Below are 15,169 nucleotides of genomic sequence, written 5' to 3'. Positions count from 1 at the left end.
TCATCATAAACTGTGAAATTTTCAACTTGATGATTGCATGAGATGTGACAGTATTGATGTTTAATTTCCTCTCATTTCAGGGTGGCAGAGAAGGAACCGGTCAATAAGATGTCTCTGCATAATTTGGCCACAGTGTTTGGCCCCACTCTGCTGAGACCCTCAGAGTCAGAGAGCAGTAAGGCCCACATCACGCTGGCCTCTGACATCTGGTCACATGATGTCATGGCACAGGTCAGTCCTGACTTACACAGTGAATCCTGTCAAGAGTTTTACAGTGTCTGGAAATTACTTGAGAAATTTTGCCCAGTATGGATAGAATATCACTATAATGCTTGGGGTCGGCAACTTATGGCACACATGGTATATTCGCTGACACATGAGCAAAAGCGAGAGAGGTGTATGTATTTCATTCAGATAAAGTACCTTGCATACAGATCTACATTTTGAGGTAATCATTCCTCATAGTAACACAGCTTGTTTTATTAAGTTAGGAGTTATAAACAAAAAAAAATACTATTAAAGTGTGAGAATTAAACTGCGCAAGTAAATGAAAGCATGCAGCTCTGGTAAACCATAGTGTGACCGCTGCACATCACACACACACAAGTTACTCAGTGACAGCTTACAGCTTGGTCTGCTGTACATAGTCAATGCTATAAATTTCAGAGATATTCAACCAAGTAATTTGAATCCTATTAAACATTCCATACACATCAAATTGACTGTGATGCATGTGGAAACTCTATTCAATGCATACCTCATCACTTCATGTGTTTTCTCTGATTGGATAGCTATCCAATTGTGAAAAGACCGAAAGAGTGGGCATTTTTCCACATTCCAGCTGAAACTTGACAAAATGCATCTGGTTGTTAAAGCCACAAATGTACATTTTACTCCTCCTAAAATGGTAAAAATGAAACATGCAAGAGTGTTATAATTGCTCACGGTACCCAGATATGACAGCACTACAACAGCACACATTGCCAGAGAGGAGTAGCTGAGCATCTCTTCAGCAAGCTGACATGCAAATTGCCGCAAATGAAACAAGTGAAATTTCAAATGAAAGTTCACCGTCACATCCTGAAGCTCATCATACAGTCTTTTATTAACTAGATCCTCTGCAAACAAGTCTTTTGTGAACCTATGTGCAGTTTATTAACTTGAACAACGTGAACAAATTACAAAACAAAGATGTGTCATGGCTTGCCGTGGCTTGGCATAAACAAAACAACAAACTCGTCTTTGTTCTGTTAGTTCTGTGAAAAAGAAAAAACATTAAAATAAATGTTTTAAAAAAAAAAAAAAACTCACCAACAGTGGTTACAAGGACAATACTAGACCAAGAACAATGGCAAACATGAGGGCTTAAAGACACAGACACTCATGACGTAACAAGACATACCTGAAAGCAATGATTAAACCAATGACCCAATGACAACCTAACACATGAGAACAAGGGAATCACATGGGGACATGGGAAACACATGGCACATGACAACAGGGAGCAGATGGCAAATCTGGAAACAAAGCAATGAAAACATAACAATAAGACATGACTAATAAATATTAAACAAAACCCAACACCATTCGTGACATCTTTATTAATAGTAGTGACAGTTATCTTACCAGTGATGCTGCCACTCTCTCTCTCCAATCAAAACACTATTTTTATGTTAGCCATTATGAATATTTAAAATATGTTTGCGTATTTATACGTTTCTCACAGTTGTGGCACAGTTATTAAGCTTAGAAAAAAGCGGCACTTCATGACAAAAGGGTTGTGACTCCTGGATGTCTTTAAAAGTTTGAAGATGCACATCAGCACTCTGTTTATAGCTTTCAATGTATCATTATTACAGTTGTAGTATATCCATCATCCTGATTTTCATACTGTAATAACACACTGACCCCAGGCCATCTTCAGCTCACACGTTTATTAATGCAGCCAAATAAACCAGCGTATTTACAGTGTCAGTGGAACTGAAGAGACACTTTGACTGTTTTTGCCTTTTGGTTTGTGCATGACATATCTGAAACTGAGCAATCTGCCTGAGCCAAAAATCATAACCAGCCATGACATGAGAAGTTTCCATCGTTAAGCAATTTTTCTGTCCACACTGAAAGCACAGTGCACACAGACAATCGAATCACATTTTTTCCGTTTTTTTCTTTTTCCCTTTTCTTTTTTTTTTTTTTTTTTTTTTTTTTTTGGCCCAGTAGTGTTTATTTATATTAGTCTTAATATAATATATTAATAATAATTAATATTATTGTTATTACTACTATTATTGTTTTTGTTATTGTTATTTAAAGTTTGGAAGTGGAACTCATACGCTGTCATAATTTTATTATTATTATTAATACTACTGTTATTATTAGTTCAAGCACACATACATGTTAGTAACATACACTCTCAGTGCAGAAAGTGATTAAAGTGCTTGAGTAGAAGGTGCTTAAAGTGCTTGAAGTACTTGACTGGCTTTTTGAAATTTAAGTCCTGGAAAAACCTTGAAAACAGCCATATTTATGAAAAGTTACTTGAAAGGGGATTGAATTATCGAAAGACTAAATTTCCTTGTTTACAACCTGGTCTTCTAACTCACTCTTAAAGCCAGTCCCTTGTTATACCCATCATTAACGTACAGACCTTTTCTCAATACCTAGTATGCCAATAACTTTTAATATAAAATTCTTAACAAATAAATTATATTTTTGCAATGTAATTAGTTACAATCAAATGCTGTAGGACAATTTAAGACAATACCTAATTGCATGGTTGAGATTGTTTGTGTCAGGATAGTATAATCATTGTGTCACATCCTCTGTCTTCCTCCTCTTTCACAGGTTCAGGTATTGCTGTACTACCTGCAGCATCCACCCATATCCTTCGCTGAGCTGAAGAAGAATACACTCTATTTCTCAACTGACGTCTAACCCACAAGTCCTTTTTCTCAAATGTATTTTTTTCTGTACAAAGCCAATGGTACAGTGGGGAGACACAGAGAGACTGTGCCTGCTCTCCCCTGCATTAGTTGTCTCCAGTTATTTTCATGTGTAAAAGGGGCTTAAGCTTCGCTCCAGCATGGAATTGCAGCGAGAGCAGTGTGATCTGGAGCGACCCCAGGATTCGGCATCACATTAAAGAAATGTTGCACTTATCACACAGGAGTTCTGCCAAACACAAACACACTTCCTAACATATCAAACACCTTGTTTACCATCCCATCCGAAGGTTAGTGTCTTGGGATGTTGGTTCGTCAGAGTTGCAGATGCATGCAAGGATGGCTGCATCTGTTGTGGCGGCGACTCCTAAAGCCCAGTTCAGTGATCCCGGGACTGAAAGTGAACTGCAATTGCTCTCTTCCTGAAGAGATATTCTAATAAACATCAGCATTTCCATGTTTTATAAATATTATTTGTTTTTGTTTTGTTTCATAATTTTGTGCATGTGTTACGAGGGCAGTGAGCTGTGAGAGAGAGAAAGAGAGAGAAGCAAATGCATTTGTTCAAAATAAAATCTCATGCTCCAAGTGTTTCCTTATGGGCAAAACATTGAAATCCCAGACCTTCCTTTTCCAAGAGCATCCAGGACAAAAATTGCCCTTTCTATTATGAATATATACTGTTAATTGTGCCTGTACAGTCTAGTACACATTGAGACTCTATGGAGTCCTTCGTTTGCATTTTTTGATCTATTCATTTTAACTGTTGGTATAGGCTTGATTATACTTTAGAAGAGAGAAACTAACAGTTAAATCAGCCAGCTTTTTGGACAAGTCATGATATGCAATGTACTGAAATTATACTTGGAAAATGCAAAACTTTGTCTTGATTTAGGGAAACATAAGGTAACATTGTTAATGTCACCTTTGCAATTTGAAGTGTCTGGTGATGCTTCGGTGTATTCTGTAGAAAGATCTTTCTTAATGCCCTTTTTGCATGTTCTGCTTGTCAGATAAAAATGGGCAGGTAACCCAAAGGTTCATTTTTGTATTTTGAATTTATTTAATTATTATTGTTATTTTTACTTCACTGCTGAAGGCCACTGGCAGAGTGGAGAGAAAAACAAAACAACTTTTCTGCTATAAATCCAGTGATGTACTTCGTAAGCACTGTTAGATTGCAAACTATCTGATATTTTAATATAATATTAAAAGAAAATTAAAAACTGGTGTATTTTATTTCTGTTGAAAAGATATTGAGTGTACTTGCTGTATTAACAAGGGTTATGTTGATGTGATTACCCCCCAACCCCCCCCCCCCCCGTTTTGAGTAAAATGAATAAAATTGTACCTTGAGCACCGCATGTTTTTTGTTTTATTAAAAGGTAACCTATTTATATGATAACCTATTTATATGATACCTACAGTGGCCGAGAGTGTTTGACAAAACACATGCTGCATAAGTTCACAATGCACCCACATACAGAAACGCGCTGCAAAAGTTCAAAACACAACCAAATACAGAAACCCGCTGAAAAAGTTCACAACCAAATACAGAAACGCTGCAAAAGTTGACAACACAAATACAGAAACGCGTTGCAAAAAGCACATAGCCTACCAGGCCCGGCAATCTCAAGCCCCCCTCTGCGATGATGATGATGATGATGCTACTTTAGAATTAAATTCATGTTTTCATTTGCCCCGCAATAATTTATAGTGCATCACTGCATAACCAACGCACTGCATTGGCTGCAATAAGATGTTAAATTAGCTAACACCTCATTTAAAAAAATTATAATTTTTTTAACACGAAATAGCCTACATCTTTTCTATTAAAAATAAATTATGGTTAAAGACCATTATAACTGAATTATAAGAACATGTTGAAGTAGAGCTCTCATCGCTGAATTTGTAGTTTCACTTTCTGCAGTGAATAATTGACTGGGATTTGAGAGATAAAATCAAGTAAATTATTAAAAAATATATTATGAAAAAAGTTCTGGGTGTGTTGTGAACTTTTGCAGCATTTTTTTTTTTTTTTATTTGTGTGTGTTGTGAACTTTTTCAGCACATGTGTTGTCAAACTGATGAAGATGTTTTCTTTATTTGTTGGTGTTTTTTCTATTTGCATGTGTTTTCTTCAGTTGCAGCACGTTGAGCTCTCTTTCTTGTTGGATAGTCCTTTACTGCAAAAGAAAAAAAAAATCAAGCACAGTGCATAACTGTGAAAACTGATAAATATTGGACAGCATGGTATATAAGTATAAAAATATCATAAAAATCCAGTGACCCTCAGATAAAGTGCATGATCTGTGTGCTGCTCACTTGCTCAAGCAATGCTACATTACATACACAACTTTATCACAAAAGTTAGATAATGTTTTTCTTTTTTCAGCATACATGTATAATGTCTCTGTGCACAAAGTGAGGTCTATAGAAACATTTATCTCTGGTGTGGTATAACTGGAATGGCCAGCGCGAAACCTGGATGTAAACCCCACTATACCTTTTTGTTTTATTTAAAGAGCCAGACAAACCCCATCATTCAATAGCAGTGCCTGAACTCACTGATGCTTTTGTGTCTGGGATCAAATCCATGCTTCCATGACCCAGTATCTCATTACATGCTCAGTAGCCACATCTGAGTTTGGTGTTTGGGAGATTTTTTTCGGGGGGCGGCAGCGGCTATTTGCATGTAGATGCTATTTACACTAAGTGCAAATAATGACAGATGCTATTTACACTAAGTGAAAATAGCAATATATTCTATGCACACTAAGTGACAATAGCAGCATTTTGAATAGCAGCATTTTTAGCCCCCTAAGCACATTCTATAAATAGCCCCATCTTGCCTTTAGCAATCTAATGTAAATCACGGCTCCAGACTTCGACTAAATGGTATAATTTTGCGACCTTTTTTCGTTCCAGTGAGACAAAAGCGGCACAAAGCTTGTATGAACTGCGCAGTGCGGACCACTTATCAGCTTGGCCCAATAAGCGAGCGCACTCAAAGCAGCTGCGTTTAAGTGCGGGCTTAGGCTGATATCGATCACACGATCATTATTAATATGCGCAAGCTATGAAAACCCCTTCTAATGCGCAACATGGGTCAAAAATGGCCCGTATTCATTTCCTATGTAATTTCAATCATGGTTGAGTGTTTCTTTGCTGAATCTTTGAAATAAATGTATTTTATCATTCATTTATTCCAGGTATTCTTTAAATATCTTGTTTTTGATTGTCAAAAATCATTATGTTAATTTTTTCTTTCTTACTTTATAAACAAACACAGTTTTTGTATGTCTACATCAATTTTACACACATGGTTAAAAAATGACCCGTATTCATTTCCTGTGTTATTTCAATCATGAGTGTTTCTTCGCTGAATCTTTGAAAGAAATGTAATTTGTCATTTATTTATTCCAGGTATTCCTTAAATATCTTGTTTTTGATTTTCAGAAATCATTGTTAATTTTTTCTTTCTTACTTTATAAACAAACACAGTTTTTGTATTTCTACATCAATTTTACACACATGGGTCAAAAATGACCCATATTAGAAACCATTGCAAATTTTCGCAAGTAGGAACATATTTACTGCAGACAACTATTCATCCGCCACACATTTCACATCTCAACATGGCTGCTTTTGTATATTTGATGGATGAAAGTCGTATTATATTTCATAGGCTATATATTATATTTCATAATCTTTATTTTTTTTTTTCATAAACCAATGCTACTGGTCACCTTTTACATCTATCAGTGTTCCTAAAAAGTAAAAGTTTTGAACAAGGTTTCTGTCCAACAGTGAAAATATATATTAAGTGTATTTGAATTAGAAAATTTGAATATTCTTGTGCTTTTGATTTTCTTTATCTAGAGTGTTAGTGGCTGGTCATCAACAGAACTGAGGTGGATGATGACATTACTGTAAAAAAAAGCTAAAAGTATACTTTGCGAACAGTCGAACACAATTTAAATGTGTATGTGCAGGTTGCACATATACACAGTTACAGAAATCTGGTGGAAATTATAAAAAGTTACAAAAATCTGTATGCTGACCCTCACATATGCATAAAACCTGAAGTATACTTTGGCCTTTAGAAAGATAATGACACAAAAAAAAATTCATTCAAAAAGAAAGGAAAAATTTAAATAATGATTTGTTTATTGAGTAATACCTGGAATAATGAATGATGAAATTAATTTATTGTAATATATCGATATAGAAAATAACTCGTTCATTAGACCCATGTTGTATATGTCCAAAACTGTTACTTTTCGGGAACACTGACAGATTTAAAGGGTGACCAATTGCATTGATTTATGACAAAAAATAAAAAAATATGAAATATATAGCCTAATATATTAAATATAATAAGACTTGCATCCATCAAATATACAAAAGTAGCCTTGTTAAGATGTAAAATGTGTGGCAGATGAACAGTTGTCTGCAGTAAATATGTTCCTACTTGCAAAAATTTGCAAATATAAAAAAAAGATTTCTATATGGGTCATTTTTGACCCATGTGTGTAAAATTGATGTAGAAACTGTGTTTGTTTAAAAAGTAAGAAATAAAAAATAAACAATTATTTGTAGAAAATCAAAAACAAGATATTTAATGAATACCTGGAATAAATAAATGACAGAATACATTTCTTTTAAAGATTCAGCGAAGAAACACTCAGTCATGACTGAAATTCCATAGGAAATGAATACGGGTCATTTTTGACCCATGTGTGTAAAATTGATGTAGACATACAAAAACTGTGTTTGTTAATTAAGTAAAAATGAAAAAATGAACATAATGATTTTTGACAATCAAAACAAGATATTTAAGGAATACCTGGAATAAATGAATGATAAAATACATTTCTTTTAAAGATTCAGCAAAGAAACACTCAACCATGATTGAAATTACATAGGAAATGAATACGGGTCATTTTTGACCCATGTTGCGCATTAGAAGGGTAGTGATACAAAAAAGGTTTTTATTAAAAAAGTAAGAAAAAAAATTATTTATATTTGTGATGATCAAAAAGAAGTTAATTGAGGAATACCTGGAATACTGAATGATGAAATTCATTTCTTGCAAAGATATAGAAAATAAAAACTCAGCCGGGTCATTTTTGACCCATGTTATGCATCAAAGGGTTAAACAGATGCGCGATCCAGTGAGAAGCTGTGGTGTTCTTGAGTAAGCCACTAGAGGGAGCTCTTGTGTGAGAGCGAGAAGGACGTGAAGTAGTAGTGCATGTGATGTGAGTAAATAATAAAAGATTACGGAGCTCCAGTTACCGAGCTTGATAAGATTTATTTCGAGGCACTCAACATATTGGCGACGAGGATGGCTTTTAGTTTGAGCCAGCCCACCCCGTTTCTGCAAACACCGGGAGAACCGCCGATTCCATTCAAAGCATGGATTAAAACTTTCAATAATTTCTTGCTGACCCTGGGAGAGGAGCTTTCTACTGCTAGGAAGCATGCTCTTTTGTCTTAAAAGTCTTTCAAAATTTTCAGTATAGTTATGGTTTTTCTTGATTGCTAATGCACAATTCATGAAACAATTCAACATTTTCTCACAAACACAATCTCAAAATATACCAACTTGTACAAACCTCAAACTTCTAGGTCAAAATAAAATGTTCTAGTCAAAAACTTCTTTTCTGAATTCTTGTCTGACAAAATCAAACTTTGGCATCAGATGTCACAAAAAAACGTAACAAATACACAGACTACTGCACTGCCCAGTGAAAACTAGTGAGATCAATTCATATAAAACTAACAAAAATACTTCTTACTGGGATTCAGGAATTATTTTGCAGCTCAATGTCTACTACACAATACAAAAATATATTTACAGATGCAGATACAGTAATACACAGCACTGAACTTTTGGAGGGATTTTTTCTTTCTTTTTTCATTTTACGATAAATAAATTGATCTTGCAGTAGATGAAAAGCATGAGAAAAATATGTATGAACTTGGTATGCACCACAATACAGTATACTGTCAATTACAATAAAAGTAAATTCAGCATCCTTTGCACATTTGGCTAAATTTCATTACAGTATATACAGTACTATAGCAGTGTATTGGTCTTCTAAACGTAAGACTATATCCCTAGGCAGTCATTTTTCAGTTCTACAAAAATACAGTAGGATACACAACAAATGGATACAAAGAAAGGTGACAATCACAACATTGAGGTTCTATAATGTGCTACAGTTTACTGTACATAGAATAGTGAAATTTCCCTCACCCAGTAGCTACTACTGTGTACAGTAATTATTATACTGTATTTGTAAGTTTAAAACCCCTGTAAATGATTAATTCAGCTCTCTTTTAGATTTTGACTGGTGTGTCATCAGTTTTGCTACCAAATGTTGTTATTGTTAGACGTTTTGAGAAATGTGTCTTTGTTTTGAGAACTGAACGAATGGTTTGGGAAACTGGGCCAGTTTTAATACTGCGCCGCGCGTCGAAAATACACGGTCAAGCCCAACACGGTCTCACCCCTATTCGTCACATACTGCCGTTTGGTCATTTCCCCCTCACGTCCATAATCCGACGTTGAGGGTACCCCCTATTCGTCGCTTGACAACGTAGAAGGTCGCCTTATAGATTTGAGTGCAAATCCCTGATCTTTGAATTTTGACGAAATGGGGTTATCCATCCAGCGGTTTGCCTGCGCTGGAAAGTAGGTTTCAGGCGATTGATTTTATGCTGCAAATGTGTATTTTGCAGTAGCGTGCAGCGCATATACCGTTAGAGTCATTCATTGGTGCGGTGATCATACATTTTCGTGGTGTCAGAAACCGCTATCACGTCTTTTTTCTCTCTCTTTTTTATATAATTTTGGGCTAACGTTACATTAAAAATGACATATTTACAGGAGTGTGTACTTGCTGTATGCTTAAAGCATGCCTTAATTAAGGTGGGATGTTTTATAATTTTCGATCACATACTGCCGTTTGGTCATTTCCCCCTCACGTCCATAAGCCGACGTTGAGGGGTAAGTTACCCATATTCGTCGCTTGACAACGTAGAGGGGTCGTCCTATATTTGAATGCAAATCCCAAATCTTTGTATTTTGACGAAACTGGGTTATCCATCCAGCGGTTTGCCTGCGCCAGAAAGTAGTATGGTTTCAGGCGATTAATTTTAATGCTGCAAATTGTGTATTTTGCAGTAGCGTGCAGCGCATATACCGTTAGAGTCATTCATTGGTGTGGGGTCGCCATACATTTTCGTGGGGCAGAAACCCTTGTCTAAATCGGTATCACGACTTTTTTCTTTTTTTAATATAATTTTGGGCTACATTAAAACGACACAATTGCAGGACTGCATATTTGCTGTAGGCTTAACAAATGCCTTAATTTAGGAGGGATATTTTATAATTGTCGATGTTTTTTTTTTAATTTGCTATGGCTTAGTTAGCCTACAATTTTTTTTTTTTTTTTTTTTTTTGCGACAAAAAAAGAATAGCCTACTTTTATAGAACTTTCATCTCAATACTGATTATGAAGTTGTGATAAATAGCCTACTGTAGAAGTCTTTATATTGCTTAATATGGACATTTCCTTTGGCAAAGAGATGGAGGCATTCTGGGAAGTGATGTGTTTAAATATAATGGCTACATATACCCGTGTTTTCTTCACTTAGATATTGATGCTTACCCCTTTGCAATTTTTAGCAGGGGTAAAAAATATTGAAACTGTACTTTTTCATTATGATTGATATTTTGGCGCAATTTTGTGCAACACGTCACTGTGTGCGACCATCGCAGAACCATTGCCCAGCGCGATTCCACCACGGTAAGTCGCTTACAACAGCCTAATAAGCAAGAGAAATGAATTAGCATTTACACGTCCAAAATTAATAAAATTACGATTTTGTAAAAAACGTGTATATATTGTATATATATATATATATATATATATATATATATATATATATATATATATATATATATATATATATATATATATATATATATATATATTGTGTGTATATATATATATATATATATATATATATGTTACACATAAATCCACAACATTTTTTTTTTTTGGAAATAAACTCATAATTTTATTTTGGACGTGTAAATGTGTAAATATAAAAATATATATATATAAGTTTATACAAGCACCCTGATCATGTTATTCCTATTTGTTTATCCATTTGAATTAAGGCAGAACCAGGATGTGTTCAAAATATCATGATAAAACCCTTGCTCACACAATGACTTCTTTTTAAAATCATTCATTTTTTATGATATTGTGATTGCATGAATGAACAAGAGCAGCATTTACTTAACTTCTTAGCCTAGTAGTTATTCATATTGTAATATGTAGTTTGTTGATCTATTCTCTTTTTATTTGTTCTTGTCTTTCTCTGCAGGTTCCTCAATCCCTGTCCTTTAAAAAAAATCAGCACCTCATTACATAAAAAAAGGCACTTTTAAGAGCCACATTTGTCTTGTATATTGTTTTATTTGTATTGTTTATTGTCTTGTTATTTCTCTCTCTCTCTCTCTCTCTCTCTCTCAATCTCTCTTCATCCCTCTCTCCCTCTCTCTCTCCCCTACCATCTGAGTGGTGGTTGCTTTTCAGAGGAACGGAAGAACGGAGTTGCTGCCTCTTCTTTACTCACTTTTATCAACTTAAAGTGTAAAGGTCGGGATCAAAGAATATAAAATAATTTGTTGGTGTTGTTTTAAGCGCACAATATACCAATTAAATGGATAGAGACTTGCATATAATACCTGGTTATTGCACCAAATGAAATTCTGCACAATATAGGCCAACCTATAAGATTGCTGTTAAGCATAGCCTACTGCTGTATGACACATGTTAATAAATTGACTAGCTCTGTCTTTCTTGTACTTATGTGTGTTTGGATCTCTGTATGATATTTAATATATTTTTTTTTTATGTGTGTACATTTCAGAATGACAAAGCCAAAATTCAGGCCTTGCCCTAGCTGCCAGGTCCGTCAGCAGGCCAACCGCAAAACTTGCAGTGCATGTTTTGCCACACTGCCAAGCAAGCGGTTTTTAAAAACTGCAAAAATTAATGATGACTGGGGCCAGAGGGTCATCAAAAACAAAAATGCATCTCGGGTGGTGGCCTCTGCCCAAATAGCTGTAAGTAAAAATGCTCATGCTTCATTAATTGAGCGGTAATCAATATTAAGCCCAAAGTACATACAGTATTTGGTACCATGTTTGTTGATGGACAGAAGACATAGTGTGTGCTGTGTACCAGGCTTCACATGTGTGCTTAGATGTTGGAAGTTGGCACATCTTGTCAGTATGAAATTTTAGACAGACAATCACTTTAAAAACCACACCATACATCCCTATGAAATAGCTTTTGCAGCACACATGACGTTCAAATGATAAATGTATATCACATGCAAGTTGCTCTGATAAACAGTTTGCCAAAAAAGCTCCCCATACAAAATATTTAAATATACTTTCATTTTATGCAGGTGTACTTCTGTTGTGAAAAAAAATACTTTAAATACTTAAAATACTTGTGTAACTGATGGCAGGGACTATGGATAGGGATGAACTATGAATCAGTTAGTACCTAGTTTATACACCAAGTATATTGCCCTCCAGGGACGTGCACAGGAATTTTGAGGGGCAGTTGCTCTGACCTAAAAAAAAGGGCACCAAAAAAAAAAAAAAAAAAAAAACACGGTCTATATGGTATAAGCGGAATAATTGACTCCGCTTCGAGTCGTGACCGAATCACCACCTCAGGTGTGCATTATTTTTCTAATAATTCAACGGCCCCTTACTTGAATCACATCTTAAATAGTGTTTTGACATCGCCAACCCAAGTGCATTTTACCTCAAACTTGCGTCTAGTTAACTAGCAATCGCTTCTCGGGTCGACATTAACACACTGACAAAATTATATTCAGAATTAAAAATATTTTTATACCACTTTTTAATGTGTGATTGTGTAAAGGTTTTCACGAGATACCAACCTTTCGCGAACTTGCTTCCAACATGGAGGCGCGGTGTGCACGGAGGGGTGGGGCTGTGCGCGCGCGAGTATGTGAGAGAGACGCGTGAGTGAGAGACGCAGGGAAATGAAATGCAGCTGAACGTTTGCTCTATGAAAGACATTGACAAAGATGAAAACTAAGAACATTTAATCTATAATTTTATTTTATTTTAGTTAGTTTTGCCAAACACACATTACAGTTTTGGTTAGTTATCGTTTTTTTGTAATGCCTCGTTTTTATTTTTATTTCAGTTAACGACGATGTTTTTTCCCACCTAGTTTTCGTTCGTTTTCGTTAACGATTATAACCTTACTCACCTTTCCGACAATGTTAAGTCGTCTCACCCGACAACCGCGACAATCTCCTTCTAGTGCCGCTCATGCAGGCTCAGCTCAGGTGCCGGTCGCGTGCAGCGCTGCAGCCAAGTAAACAGAGTTTGCCCTTCCCCTACTGACTTTCACTTTCGGACGGGTGCCCGAATATGGAAGTGAATGAGGCTTTGCGATTTTTTATTTTTTATCTAGGCCTACGTGAAATTCTGCATCCATTGTACGATTTTTTTTTATTTTTTTCCACCACGGAAGGGCAACGTAAGTCGAGAAGGGCATATGGGCAGTTGCCCGGGCAACCTGAGCAACCCCCCTGTGCACGTCCCTGTTGCCCTCTGTTTCTGATTCAAAGTCAGTGTGGAGAAGACTCCATCTTCATTACTGTCACAACATCTTATTAATTATTTAAAAAAAAAAATTTGAATAGTGACAGTTGCAATTTAAGAAATACTCGTGAATTAATATTTCTGTGTATTCATTTTACAATATGTCTTTAATCATGTGTTAATTACTTTGTTTCATTTCAGGTCCAAAAACTTTCTGCCTTAGGCTATATGCCCATACTATTTATCAGCCAGAGGCACAAGGGCACAGGCAAGTTGATGGCAGATGTAGTCACGCATCTGCCACCAACTCAAAATAATATGCGTTTCCTAACCAGCATGAAGAGGGCATATGACTTTATAATCAAACTGTATGGTATGAAAAGTTAATTAGTGTTTGTTGTTGATTTCTTTGACAATGTGTACTGAATTTATATTTTTGATAACTTTACAACAGGAGTGCCCCAGCCTCAGCAAGACCAAGACCAGCCTCAGCAAGACCAGCCCCTGATCCTAGACCAGCCCCAGCAAGACCAGCCCCTGCCCCTAGACCAGCTAATCCCACAAGACCAGCCCCTGCAAGACAAGCCCCAGCAAGACCAAGACCAGCCCCAGCAAGACCAGCCCCAGCAAGACCAGCCCCTGCCCCTAGACCAGCTAATCCCACAAGACCAGCCCCAGCAAGACCAGCCCCAGCAAGACCAAGACCAGCCTCAGCAAGACCAGCCCCTGCCCCTAGACCAGCTAATCCCACAAGACCAGCTTACCCCAACAGACCAGCAAATTATTACGCTTGATTTATTTACGATCAACTCTCAGGCTCAGCAGCATGTGGAACCTAGGAAACCCAGGAAAAAAAGTAAGTAATCTTGCATTGCACCGCATCTGTAAATTTGTCCTATGTTTTTTCCAATCAGGGCACAATATAAAACAAGTTACACGTGGTGAATTTCACCTATTTTAATTAATTTAGCCTCTCCTCCAAAATACTAAATATACAATTCTCAACCTTTTTCTCTTGCACCTATCAACCCCGGGCCCACCATCCACCCCAGGCCAAGGCAGACGAGCCCCACCATGCATCCCACCTCAACTAAAGAAGAGGCGAAGTAAGTAATTTTGCCTTGCACCCCATCTGTAAATTGGTACCATGGTTTTGTAATCATTGTGTTAATATATAATAAGTTAACTAATGTGAATTTCACCCCTATCTATTAATTAAGCCACTTCCCCAAGATACTATATATAATTCTTAATCTTTCCCCTTGCACCCTAAGCCACAGGTACAGAAACCACAGAAGCCCCACCCTCTACCCTGGCCAAAAAGAAGAAAGCAAAAAGCAAGTAGACTTTTTTTGCACCACATGTGTATATTTGTTTCTATTCTTTGCACCCCATGTGCATATCAGCAGCCATGTGTTGGGTGTAAAGGTGTTTTTGCATGTAGCCCCCTTTAATTGGACCAAACTCAGGTTGTATTCACACTAGGTCTTCACACAGTGACTCATATATAAGACCTCAAGCAAACTCAGACCCATTTGAAGTGAAT

General features: G+C 36.3%; 1 protein-coding gene across 5 annotated transcripts in view; it reads left to right on the top strand.

Moving 5' to 3' along the window:
* Positions 1-4,243, top strand: part of abr (ABR activator of RhoGEF and GTPase) — a 372,538-nt gene extending 368,295 nt beyond the window's left edge. For all 5 annotated transcript variants that reach the window (XM_067405883.1, XM_067405885.1, XM_067405884.1 and 2 more), the window contains 2 exons: positions 81-231; positions 2,845-4,243. In XM_067405883.1, coding sequence (XP_067261984.1) covers positions 81-231; positions 2,845-2,934 — 241 coding nt within the window. In that variant the 3' untranslated portion in view covers positions 2,935-4,243. The remainder of the gene's footprint in view (positions 1-80; positions 232-2,844) is intronic.
* Positions 4,244-15,169: the final 10,926 nt, after the last annotated feature.

This window comes from Chanodichthys erythropterus, chromosome 13 (assembly GCF_024489055.1).
Source record: "Chanodichthys erythropterus isolate Z2021 chromosome 13, ASM2448905v1, whole genome shotgun sequence".
Lineage (NCBI taxonomy): Eukaryota > Metazoa > Chordata > Actinopteri > Cypriniformes > Xenocyprididae > Chanodichthys > Chanodichthys erythropterus.
Note: the sequence above shows the minus strand (reverse complement) of the source record. Positions and strands in the feature narration are given on the sequence as shown.